This window comes from Montipora foliosa, chromosome 3 (genome assembly GCF_036669935.1).
Source record: "Montipora foliosa isolate CH-2021 chromosome 3, ASM3666993v2, whole genome shotgun sequence".
Taxonomy (NCBI): Eukaryota; Metazoa; Cnidaria; class Anthozoa; order Scleractinia; family Acroporidae; genus Montipora; species Montipora foliosa.
Window position 1 is genome coordinate 51853158 of NC_090871.1, and position 13290 is coordinate 51866447.

The 13290-nt window shown below is 39.1% G+C and overlaps 1 protein-coding gene and 1 long non-coding RNA gene across 4 annotated transcripts in view; one reads left to right on the forward strand and one right to left on the reverse strand.

Annotated features, from left to right (window-relative positions):
* Positions 1-6361, forward strand: part of LOC137994995 (uncharacterized) — a 54746-nt gene extending 48385 nt beyond the window's left edge. For all 3 annotated transcript variants that reach the window (XM_068840571.1, XM_068840572.1, XM_068840570.1), the window contains 3 exons: positions 1-25; positions 295-480; positions 5873-6361. The exon at positions 1-25 is cut by the window's left edge. In XM_068840571.1, the coding sequence (XP_068696672.1) occupies positions 1-25; positions 295-480; positions 5873-5959 (298 nt within the window). In that variant the 3' untranslated portion in view covers positions 5960-6361. The remainder of the gene's footprint in view (positions 26-294; positions 481-5872) is intronic.
* An 823-nt stretch (positions 6362-7184) lies between these two features.
* Positions 7185-12630, reverse strand: LOC137994997 (uncharacterized). The gene is made up of 3 exons (XR_011122236.1): positions 12260-12630; positions 9464-9595; positions 7185-7298 (listed from the first exon to the last, which is right to left on the reverse strand). It is a non-coding gene; the product is annotated as an uncharacterized lncRNA (long non-coding RNA).
* Between the last annotated feature and the right edge of the window lie 660 nt (positions 12631-13290).

A 13290-nucleotide genomic window follows, 5' to 3' on the forward strand; every position in this document is an offset into this window, starting at 1 on the left:
CAGATGGAGAGCAATGGCCGAAAAGGTACGAATAGAAAACGAAATATCACAATTTCTCCTGAGATCATGAAATTATAATGTTAATATAAATAACTTAATCTATTTCATTTCAACACCGAATCCTTGCTAAGGTTTGAGGTACTTCAGAACACCGATACTACAATGCTTACGTCAATTTTTGCTCTAAAATGACCTTTTCGTTGAGATACCAAATTCCCTAGCGGCTTTCCCTTCTTCGAATAATTCGGACCTAGAGAAATTCTTAAGTTAAGTTATTTGTTTCTCTATTCACAGCTTCATTCCTTATCACCCCAGCTTTCTACTGCCTCGCGGAAGAATGAAACTGTACAACTAAATCTTGGTAAAGATTCCCAAATTGAGTACTTACCTCGGGCGTCTAAAATATCTAGTGCTGGCTGTATATGCGGATTCGTTTCTTTCAAGTGCTGCAAGAAGAGAAAACGACAGATAATGCACAAGGTAAGATGATTTGTGATCCTCTTTTTGCGGCTAGTTTTCACACGGACATGATCCGGCATCATTTCTCCCAGTACGTCTGTGGTTCCCTCACCTTAAGTTTGCTGGTATTCCAATATAGACCTTCAAGAGCTTTAGCAAAGACTAGTTGGCAAATAATGAGGACCACGAGCGCGTATTCACTTTCGGCCGCAAGAACGCCTCAGAGCTCAGTCATCTTCTTTTACATAAGCAAAGGTCTAACTTGTGACGTGGGCAATGAGACAAGTGCCTTCCAAGCAAAAAGGAAAAAATAAATTGAAGCCGCGCGGAATAAATGACCAAGCTTCATCCTCGTACTTAACTGGACCATTTAAGCAATTACCTCATTAAAGACACCTGAAAAATTCAGGTGGCTCAAAAGGGATTCGAACCCAGGACCTCTGCGATGCCATGCAAAATGCTCTACAAACGCGAGCTATGACGCTATTTATACTTTTTTTTTTCTCTGCAATGAAAGCTTTGTAAGTCTAAGGCTACAGGACTAGATAATATTTCAGCTAAATGGTTAAGGGAGTGCCCTCGTTTAATTGCATAGTCTAGATCTCTCACTTAATCAATCCCTGATAACTGGTATTTTTCCTGATGAGTGGAACTCTGCTAGGGCCGGTTTCCCAGTTGTATAGATATTCTGGAAAACGCAATGATCTTAGTAGTTAACTATCGACTATTAGTATCACTGACCCAACTAGTGGACTAATGCAAAATAATCCTGCATTTTGATTGGCTACTTTACTAGAAGACTATTATTAATAGTCCTCGAGTAGAGAAAAGCGTGACTCTTTCTTACGTTTTATTCCCAAATATATATTTCTTTAACTTGCATTCGGCTTCGCCTCATGGGCTATTGACTAATTGTCTAATTGTTAAATATCAGTAATCCCAGTCGTCTATGTTTGAACGTGTAGTCTATGACCAGTTATACCACTATCCTACTGAAAACTGTATTCTTTCTCGTTATCAATCCGGATTTCGTTCACAACACTCTACGGCCGCGGCTACTGCGTTACTCGAAGCTACGGAGAGTTGGACCATAAATATTGATTGCCTTTTCGTTATATTAAAAAAGGCGTTCGACATCGTCGATCACAATATTCAATTAGCGAAATTACAATTCTATATGGAATACGCCGTTTCTGTCACAAATGGTTCGCATCATATTCAAGCAATCGTACTCAAACTTGTATAATGAACTCCTTTATGTCTTCTCCAAAATTAGTCAAATATGGTGTTCCCCAGGAAACAATTCTAGGACTTTTACTTTTTCTATCATATGTAATGACCTGCCAAATTGTCAGTGTATTTTTCACAACCTAGAATGTATGCAGATGAAAGCAGTCTCACCTTCGCTAGCGCAGATTTAAAACATATTGATGACTGTCTTAACTATGATTTAAATAGGGTGTAAACATGGCTATTGACTGGCCAGTAAACTGACCTTGAATTTAACAAAAACTGAATTCATGTTGGTTGCGTCGGGACAGAAGTTATCAACATTTCCTGAAATTCCTTCTTTTAGTATAAATGACCATCCAGTAAAGCAGGTGTCATCTAAGAAATCTCTTGGTGTGCACATCGACCAAAACATGAACTGGTAATGTCATATATAGAATCTCTGCAAAAAGATTGGATTGCTTCTCATAGGGCTAGCTTAGTTAAGCGAATACGACATTTTATATCTTTAATATATTAATTAATATATATGACAGCCTGGTTCAACCATATTTTAATTACTGTAGTACTGTCTGGGGCAACTGTGGCAGTGGTCTCTCTGAAAAGCTTCACAAGCACCAAAATCTTGTAGCCCGTGTATTAATGTGTGCCAACTATGACTCTAACATGGATAAATTTACCCGGGCAATGGGTTGGCGTAAACTCAAATATCAAAGATTGCAATCAGCTGCTGTTATGATGTATAAATCTTTACATGGGCTGGTCCGTGAGTATCTGAGTTCTAGATTTGTGTTTCGAAACGGCATAACATCATATCGATTAAGGAATACCAAAAAATAAATTGGCTCTTCCGCAGCCCCGCACCAATTATTTGAAGAAAATTTTCTCTTACATCGGAGCCAGGCTCAACTGAAACAGCTTTAGTCAAAGTTCAAAATGATATCCTGCGCGCCATTGACATTAGGCACTCTGTAATCTTTCTGCTACTCGACCTTTCAGCTCCCTTTGATACCGTAGAGCACTCGATCTGGCTCTCTAGATTCTCAATGCGCACCAGTTTTGGAATCACGGGTACATTTTTGGCTTGGTTTCGGTCCTATCTTACATCTCGCAAGCAGTATGTCTGTGTTGAAGGTTGCACGTCTTCACCTTGCAGTGTGGATCGGGGCGTACCTCACGGTTCCTTCCTGTGGTTGTTACTCTATTTAGCATCATGTGACATCCCCATAGGCAAGATAATCAGAAGTCGTGACCTCCAATACCATCTCCACGCGGATGACTCGCAGCTGTATGTCTCCTTCAAGACAGAAACCTTCGATGATCTTTACTTAGCTAAGTCCAAAGTTGAGCTCTGCGTAAGAGACATCGATACTTGGAAATTGCACAATGGCCTGAAACTCAATCAAGATAAATCTGAGCTGTTCTTTTTCGCCTTAATTAATCGAAGTTCCGTGTTGCACCTGAACTGGACCCGGTTGCAGTTGTTGCTGAACTGATTACACCAGAGCCTGATGTAAGAAATCTGGGAGTAATGTTAGACACGCATTTGTCCTTGAATGATCATACTGCAAAAGTGTGTAAGACTTCTCACTTTCATCTTAGAAATATTAACAAAATCAGAAAATTCGTAACAAAAGAGTGTACCGAAATCTTAACACATGCTTTTGTCAGCTCCGAAAAACTGGACCACTGTAATTCGTTACTGTATGGACTGCCTGCCTATCAGTTGAATAAGTTACAGCTGATACAGAATACTGCTTCTCGCGTCGTTTCTTTCGCCAGAAAATATAATCACATTACACCTGAACTTCAAAGTCTCCATTGGGTACCGGTTTAATCTAGAATAATTTTTAAGATTTTACTCTTAGTCTACAAAGTACTAAACGGCATGGCGCCCTCTTGTTAAAGTGATATTTTACGCCATAGAACGTCTTCACGGACGCTTAGTTCTACTTCGCTGAACTCTCTTGCAGTGAGTCGAGCTTGCAAGAAGTCTTATGATCCCGGTGATTGCGTGTTTTCAGTCGCCGGCCCGAAACTGTGGAACCAGCTTCCATTAAATATAAGACAATCCAGTACCGTGGGCAGTTTAAGAAGGAGCTAAAAAAACCCATTTATTTAAATTAGCTTATGATTTTTAGTTAGCTTATGTTGTTTAGGTTGCTTTTTTTTGGTTTTGTTTTTTTTCGTTTAGGGTTGGTTGGGAGTTCTTGATACATGTAACTTTTAAGAAATACGTTTTGTTTTTATATTAAGTATTTTAGTCACTTTTTTAACATGATATCATTATCATTATCATTATTGTTAAGGACGGTGCCTACTATTGTTATTGAGCATACGTTCTGCGCATCTCGAAATACTCAGATTTCCTATGGGTGGTGCTTCTTAATAAAGGGATACTTTTTGCACGGTTCAAAACTATGCAGAGAAAACAGAACTAAACAAGTGATCTTGGTATCCAAAGAAAAAATTGGGGGCAACCACACATTTTTTAGAGATAACTTAGCTTCAATTTGGAAAAGAACGTCACACATTACTTTGTATTTCAAAGCTATTTACAAATATTGTTGATTACCTATCTTCCAAAAAAGAGTGGTTACCCCCAATTTTCTTTACGGATTTCAAGAACACTTATTAAGATCTGCATTTCCCGATTATTCAGCATACCGTGCGAAAATACCTTTGAATTAGTAGGCACCGGCCTTAGTTTAGTTAGGGATATTGAGTTAATCTTTTATCATTTTATAATCTTTGCTGAGGGTTTTACCATGTAGAAATAAAGTTCGCATTACCATTACCATTATAGCTGGGAGCATAGTAATTTATTGAGCTCATGAGTTCCCGTGAAAGGACTCGAGGAATGAAATTAATGCGTATTCATTTGAAGTGCAGGTTATAAAGAAAAGAAGAAGTCTACATGTGACAATTCTTTAAGTTGTCCAGTTAAGTGCGAGAATCACTTCTCCATTTCGTAAATCATGATGTTGTTTAACGCCAAATCTTTTGGAAAGACATTGTCCAGGGAAGGGACGAAGAGGTTTGATTCTCAATTGAATCTTTAATTCCTTGCAGTTGTGAAGGCAATTTGAGCGGACAACGATATATTTTTGGTGAGAGGAAATCCAGCTGTTAATCTTAGCTTTGAGCACGGGAGTTTACAGAACACTTAGTGATGTTAATCGTCTTTATTATTCCGCTATATATATTACGCCATTTTACCATACTTGGCCAAGAGAACGCGCAAAAGACGGTAATACATTGCAGTGTCCCTGTTTGACCGGTTTAGAACAGAGCAAATACGGACAGAGCGGGATTTTTTCGATCAAAGAAATTGTTTTCAACACGATTCAAAGGCTAAGAATTTAGCTTGTCATCGCATGTCACTTGTCATTACTTTTTTTTTTTTTTAATCCAGTCAAGTAAAGGACATTTGGCGGATGTTACTAATACTGAGAACGGGGAACGGGGAACCGGGAACGGGAGTCTGGGAACGAGTGTACAGCGGTAACCCGCCAGAGAATCAAAATTCCCGTTCCCGGTACTAGTACCCGTTCCCCGTTTCCCGTTCCCTGTTTTTGTAACATCCACATTTGGCTGATGTTTTGTGCTGTTTACATTTTTCCTACGCGCCCTGAAGGACAGATGATGCATTTTTTTAAACACCCATACCAAATAAAATTGAAGCAAAATATACATAACACCTTTTTTGTTTTGAAATAATAAATCTCTTATTCGATGGTTTAACATATAATACTCGCGGACGTTTCGCTCATTGCTCGCATTTTTCCTCGTCCCTGCGGGGCTCTGAAAAATACTACGCAACTCACACAATATCCGGGCGCATTATATGTTAAACCATCGAATAAGATGTATGTATTCACAGATGGGCATGAAGTTGAAGTTGGAGGGGGGGGGGGGAGGAGTAAGGGGAAGTTTTGTGACGCTCTTTGAAATCGTCGAGGACTAGCTTAATTGCGTACTTTTCTGGACACATTTTGGCATGCTACAGTTAAGTCGCAAACAAAAAAGAAAAAGCCACGGTGATAGCAGCTTTACTTTAGGGCCTTCTTCACTGCGAGGTTAAAGGCCTACCTGCGATTCATAACAAATTTTCTCAAGAAAAGCTGTTGAACAATGACCTTTGTTGGGTTGAACAATGACCTTTTGCAATTTGCTTCCACAGAAAAGCAACCCTCTCGCTCAAAAGCTAAGAGACGTGATGACAGAGAACAGACGGTTAGAACAGTTTGGAGGCTTGGAGGACCAGTAACTAATTTCAGTGGAGGATATATATTTTCTTAGTGTTTGACAGTAGAAATGGCGAATGTGAATATTGTTCCAAAGGCATTTCTTGATCTGATACTGAATTTGAATTTGTGGAAGCGATTTATTGTGTTACCTTAACTGACTGCATTCAGTATATGTTTACCACCTGCCTTTGGGCGAATTTCTTGAATAAATAAATATACGGTCATGGATCTCTGTGAAAAGCAATTGTTTGGTGCTTTTTCAAATTATGCCTGCAAAATGTAACGATTACGTCTCACTAGAACTATAACCACAAAAGAGTCCATTTAAGCCGTTCTCTAGAATCCGAGCTGGAGAAGTTAGAAAAGAACTCGTGCCTCAAAAACCGCTCGAAATAAATTTGGAATAGTAAGGACATAACAATTTTTTTATCCTTCAAAATTCATGAGCTGGAGGAGTTATTCAAATTGCCAGCTGATAAATTTCCAGTAATGAGATATATATCTTCAAAGAGAGGACAGGCACAACAAATTCGCTTGGCTAAATGTAGCCTACGTGTAGCCGTACCTTACCCCCGAAGGAAAAAACGGGACGAGGAACGGGAGAACGGTACGGAACGGGAGGTGGAAACCCTAACCCTAAACCTAATCCTTCCGTTTTTACCTTAGGGGGGTAGGGAACGGCTACACGTAGGCTAGGCTAAATGCAAGATTACAAGATTTAAATAGTACGAAGAAGGAAAAAGTTTGGCGCTTAACTTTTGGAAAAAAAGATTCAATCAATACTTCGTTTGTTTGCTAACGGTATTTTAATAATAAAAGTGGTGAGCAATTTTTGTCTCAGTTATCAAGGGCAGCCTCCAATCTAAGAAAAGTTCTTGAACGCATGTTGCAAAATAGAAGAAAATATTTCAGTTTTGGAAAAAAAATCTTTGCCGCCTATTTTCGTTTTGAACTTTTTGGTTTCGGATCCGCCTATGCATTTTGGAGTTGATGGATTGCCAAACAACAAGGACTGTCCAAAGGCAATTGTTTTGTATAGACATGTTAAAACATTATAGGGTAGCAAAATGTTTTCTTTTAATTTTCTTTGCAATAAGGCTTAAATCAAGCCAATCAATATTTCCTACAATTTAGCGCGATTTGTTGAGTGGTGGTCAGGCTTCTCAATGCATCATTGAACGGGGATCTGACTGGATTAACAAAAGAGGCATCTGCATTCCCTCTGCCAAAGAAAAGTTGAAACTGTTTCCTTTTTCTGTGAAACTGGTTTAATTTAAAGCGTTGCATTCAAAAGAAAAGCTGCCACTGTTTTTCTTGCCTAGGTAGTTCGGTGCCAACGTTGCTTGTCGACGTCTTCATCTAACAAAAGTCAAGAGAAAAGAACAAGGGAATTTCATAACTAACAGTTCAAATGCATGCAAATAATAACCGATAGTGAAAAAAAAAACAGTATGGTTTCCTAATGCAGAGTATGAGTATACGGTTTTCAGATAATTTCCCGCACAAAAGTCTCAGAGCTAAGTTGTCAATACAAAAAAATTATCATCACTTACTTATTTATTTATTTAGTTAGTTAGTTAGTTAGTCAGTCAGTCAGTCAGTCAGTCAGTCAGTCAGTCAGTTAGTTAGTTAGTTAGTTAGTTAGTTAGTTAGTTAGTTAGTTAGTTAGTTAGTTAGTTATTTTGTATTAACATCAGACAACACATCAACGCCACTTTATGGAACACTTTTAATGCAAAGCTTCACGCTTCTTAATTTTCAAAAGTTTAATGCAATTTGCTTTGGCTTGTGCTTGACAAGGCACACAGATCTCAGCAGCAGCAGCATCATGGTGACGACGAAATGGGAAAAAAGCACCTGACCACTGCACACATTTTCTCGTTTCCTCGCTCACATTGCAACCATAGTTACAATGCACGCTATCTTTACAAATCAGCTGAGAAATTATACAAATGTTATCGTTAAGGGGGGAGACTCTCAACTACAAACCTGTCGCTAAGGACGCTCACATTGCCGACTGCAAACATAAACTCCAGCGGTAATCTGCACAATGCGGGTCGCCGGTCGGACTGCCGCCAAAATGGCGGGAAATATAAATCTTGTAAACAAAATAAAATTGTGAAAAAACTTTGTCTGTTGCGACAACATTTCGTTTTCTTGAGGTTTCTGAGCTAAGCTATGGGCTAAGCGGCTTAAAAGTATGCCCAGGCACCTGAAAAAGGCAGTATTGGCTTCTTCAGCACTGACAAAACGGTGGGTTAATCGGCAAAATTTGTTTTCGACGCTTTCCACTGCCGACACTGCTACGCAGACCAAAACAGCAGAAAAAAATCACACGGAACGCAAACCGAAACGTAGAGCTATGTGTACGTCGGAACAGCGGCCGAAATTGTGGCTTTCGCCGCAGATATCAATCAGCAACTAGCCAACCTACCTGTCAGCATCGGTATGAGTGACCTCGATGAAAGTATGACCGATCGACGAGAAGTTCATACAAAGCAGGTGCAACAAATATTGACTAGATACAGCCATGATTTGAGGAAGGCAATCTTTCCTTAGGTCGATATCCTGCATATACAGCTCCTTTTAGTGTGAGTTTTCCACGAAAACAATGTCCAAACTCTGTCCGAACATTTCATCGCAATCTCGTCCCCGTAGCCGTCGTTGCTCTTGTCCAGCGGAACGCAAAAAAGATGGTGGAAAATTAGATTACGACGAATGCGCTGATAGTTACCAGTCCCAAACGGTCAAAAAGAACGAAAAAAGCCTAAAACTCGATGGAGCAACTTCTTCGGTGATGTTTTTTGGGCGAAGAGGAAAGATCAAAACATTCTCTATAATCCCACGTATCGATTTTCCGTTTTATCTCTCAACACTGAACTCAGTCAAACAAAGTGTGTTAAAAACTCCCTTCAAAGCAGGGTAATTTTCGTCAAAAGCACAACTTCAACAAATCCTTTCGTCAAGACGTGCCAAACAATGCTCTCCGAACATTGGTATTGTATTCATTATTATTAAAAGTTAATAATTTGAGTTGTAGCGCTTTTTCTGCCGTGGTCACGTGACTTGCCAAATATGGCTGTCGTTCGAAAAAGTACAAGAGACCTTCTATAGAACATCTGTGTCCAAAGGGATTGTTCTTTGATATTCAGACATCAAAGATATGACTGGTAAAAGTTTTACATAGCAACAGCTTTGTAGTTAAGAGTCTCCCGCTTAAAGAGGTGATTAGTGGTCATCGTGGTGGTAAATAAATAGCGAGACGCACTGACGACCGTTTAATTTGTTTCACGATGTGTCACTTAGCTTATAGAACACGCTTACCGCTTGTGCCAGAATGGGTTATTTTCAACCAATCTCAAGGGACATTCGCTGGTCTTCTATCACACACATATAGTAGCTCGTAATCATTTGACCGCGTTATCTCCTGAACAAGACCAGCAGTCAGTAGCAGCGAGTCTACAACTTAAGTGACTACATGGTAAGACAAAAGGTCATACATCTTTAGTTATTATTATACAAACCTTTGCCTTGGCATTTCTGCAACATAGCCATCCTGTAACGCCACAAATGCAATGTGGTTTTTGTCTTTTGAAATTACTGGGTAAACCAGCTTTAGTTCCAGAGTGTTTGGAGTTAATATTGTCTCGTTGTCTCTAAATCATAACAATTCCGAAGATATTAATAATGTCACCATAGCAAAAGATTTATGCGCAAACCTCCTGCCAAATTAAATATTAAAGCTTATTCTCCCATTTACCTTTTATTTCAGTATATAACTATTGTTTTTGCTTCACTAAGTTAAATCAACGAAAGCGGGTTTGCGGAAAACGAAGACCTGGAGCCCGTTTCCGAAAGTCCCGAAACTTTACGGGCCATTTTCGCGAGTAACAATTCCCTCTGTATCTCAAGGAGTCTTCAAAATCCACGTTTGCTTTTTTTTTTAGCTCGAAACGATGTTAAAAGATCGGCTTTCCAGAACAAGCGGCTGGCAGATTCACAAATGTCTTTTCGCGCCCAAAACGTTCTTGGGACTTTTGAGAAGCGGGCCCCTGGAAAACGAAGATCAAAGACCGAAGACCGGGAAAACGAAGATAACAAACAGCAAATAGCGAAACACATTATTCCTATTATTTAAAACGTTCGGCAAGCTATCTCTCGCGAATTGTGGTAGGGTGTTCGTTTTCCACACATCCAGGCCGGCATGTGGAAAACGAAGACCAAAAACAGCGAAGACCCTGCGGGAATTCGCCTGTAATGGCTCATCGGCGATTGCAAACAACAGGAATGTTTTGTTTGGCTTTTCTATGTTCCTTATTTTACTTTGTTGTGGAGGTCTTTGTTTTTAGTCTTCGTTTTCCGGGTCTTCGATCTTCGTTTTCCAGGTCTTCCTTTTCCGCACACCCCAACGAAAGCCTCATTTAACCTGTCGTAATCCAATATGGCCTGTTTCGACTCTGGCTGAAAAGAAACGTGCTTCGATCGCTGTTAAATATACTAAAGCAGAAATTTCTGCTTTCTATTTTTGGTAATTCTCGAAGACATCATCAAAAATTATTATTAGAGAGAAGAGGAACTAAGTATCTAGCCGTTCTAGCTCTGGAGCACTTATTGGGGAAACTGTAACTGAAATCAACAATTAAAAGATGAAGTCAAATGTTGCTTTTAAAGGAAAAGGGAAAACCGGACAATCCGGAGAAAAACCTCTGAACCAACAAACTCAAACCACATACGAGTCTAGGAATCCGCGATCCCAGGCCACATTGGTGGGAAGTGAATGCTCTCACCACTGCGCCATCCCTGCACCTCGAAAATATTACGCTGAAAATTTGAATTTTGTGCTTTCCTGCGTATTTACCGCCAAAGAAACCTAGCCTTGTATGCTGATCAGGTGACCTGGAACCAATAATTTCCCGTCAAACATCACTGGCTTAACAGCAACAAACAAATGGCTGCCCACATTTTACTGTTTCTCTTTTCCGGTTTCCTCCTGCATGTATGGGTCTTTTAAATGTAGCTTCCGCTCGCAGAACCAAAAATGTGACAAGTGGAAACTTAACTTCATCTTTGGAAGCATTTTATAGCGAGATTTTGGTTTATTTTAACCCGGCGAATTTTAGACAGGTTAATCTTCGAAAAAATTTTTAGTGCTCGGCGTGCTAAACCACGTGTGGAGTATTAACCACGACTTCAGCAAGATTTTAAAACAATGTTTGCGAAATGGTGACACCAGCGAGAATTCCAAGAAATCATCCCCGGTACTGTATTAAGCAACCTGCACTTGGCAAGCTAAGCTGCCTGTTGTTTCTCGTGTTAGTGATTAGCCTTTCCCGTGTCAAGAGTGGAAAACATCTTAGCCACGCGGCTAAGTACCCACATATCCCTTGAAATCTGAGAAGGAAATGCGAGGAAAATTGTAAAATTCCGATACGTTTTTTGGGTGACAGTAGGGCATTCCTGTGACCACTGGTAAACCAGAAATATAAGACTCAGGTTAGGGTTTAATTTCCATGGAAACGATCATGTGAAAACTCGAGAATTCAGCATTTTTGTTTAGAAACGAGATATGGTTTCATTCTGTCCTTCTCAGTGCGAAATTTTCCAAAATTAAGTGCTGCAAAAAAAAGTCAAGTTGTAAAACTTAAACGAAATATACTGAAATTGTAAAACTTTCTGACGTTAGAAAAATCGTAAATAAATTAACAAGAATGGAAATTTCCGTACCTGAAAATTCCAAGAGTAAAGTTTTGCAATAGCCTATAAACTTGGAGAGATTTAAGAATATTATGCTGAATCATTTGCACGAAGCACCATTTATCCCTAAAAATCTTCACAATTTCTATAATTACTCAGCAACTTCTGTTTCAAATATATAGGCATTATTATAGCAGTATGGTAGCATATTTTAACCGACGTTTTTTCCTCTTTTTTCATTCGTAAAAAAAATTGTTGAAACCGGCTAAATTATCATTCGCGTTTACAAAAAAGAACCCCCCCCCCCCTCCCCGCCCCCTTCCAAATTCTTTAAAAATAAAAATGGCCTACTGTATTTGTATTTTAGAATCGAGAACGTCGTAAGGTATCATACTTTACGAGAAAAACACCTTATTCATATTTTGCATCATGGACTAAAGAATCAGTTTATGAGTGGATGGGATAGGTGAGAAGTAGCAGAACCATTTGATTGTTAGCTGAGAAAGTCTGATATTTATAACCAGCAAGCGATCAAAATCAGTCACCGACTGTCGGCCAAGGTGAATTAGATTATTTATTTAAAAACAGCTTAGAAAATCGTTACAATGAAAGTGGCCGAAGCTTACCTCAGTTAATGTTCCTTCCAAACCAGCTAAGTGTCGAAGATTTCGAAATTTGAGCCCAAAGTAACCATTCCTTGGTTTCATTTCACCAGATTCCAATGATCGTGACGTAACAACCAATACTATCACTGGGAAAATATAAAAGGCCTTTGCATACATGTTTGATATAGAGAATAAAACAGGAACAAGATTTGTGTTTTCCTGAAAATGAAATACTGTCCGATGTTTTGGAATAGTTCTTTTTTTATGCTTTGATACCCTTAGAAAGCAATTGATGATAAAAGGTAAAAAAAAAAATATATATATATATATATAAGCTGTTCTCGTCATTTCGCAATAGACGCTCCCATGTATTGTCTGAAGAACTTCTTCTGGAAATGCTTTGACTTGCTACTTTATCAAATGAATGAAAAATTAACCCGAAAATAATGTGGTTTTATTCCATTTATTCAGGGATTGCTTCGCTTTGTTTGAACCCCGAGGTATGTTTTGTCTTCGTGACAACAATTAAAGTAGTGTTTCGTCAAAACAGCGAAATGTCTTCAGGCGATCCTCAAGGTGCGGTCACGCGAACAAGATCAATCGGATTCACAATCGCACGCGGAAGTGATTTTTACGTCTTTGCCTTGCCAACTTTATCTGTTTTCTTGCTTGATGATTATGCAATAATATGAAGTACTTTTTGGGCGAAAACTAAATTGGTTATCGCTGAAGTTGCTTTCGTGTCTGCATACCATTGGTATCAACCATTAAACACTACGTCCATCCTTTTTATAATTATGCAGCGAGGACACGAAAGATAAATTTCTCGTAATATTGAGAATTTAATCTACACAATGTCTTGTTAAGGTCCTTGATTTATAGCCGTGCGTACGGATATAGCTGTCGATAGAAAATTGGCGTCTGAACGTTAATGCAAACAAGGAAGCTTAAGGCAATGTATCGCTTTCTAGCTCTGGCTTGGTAACTATGGTTGACAGCCACAGATAACACTTTGCCGCAACAAAAATTATTCATCTCATTTCTCAGGAGAC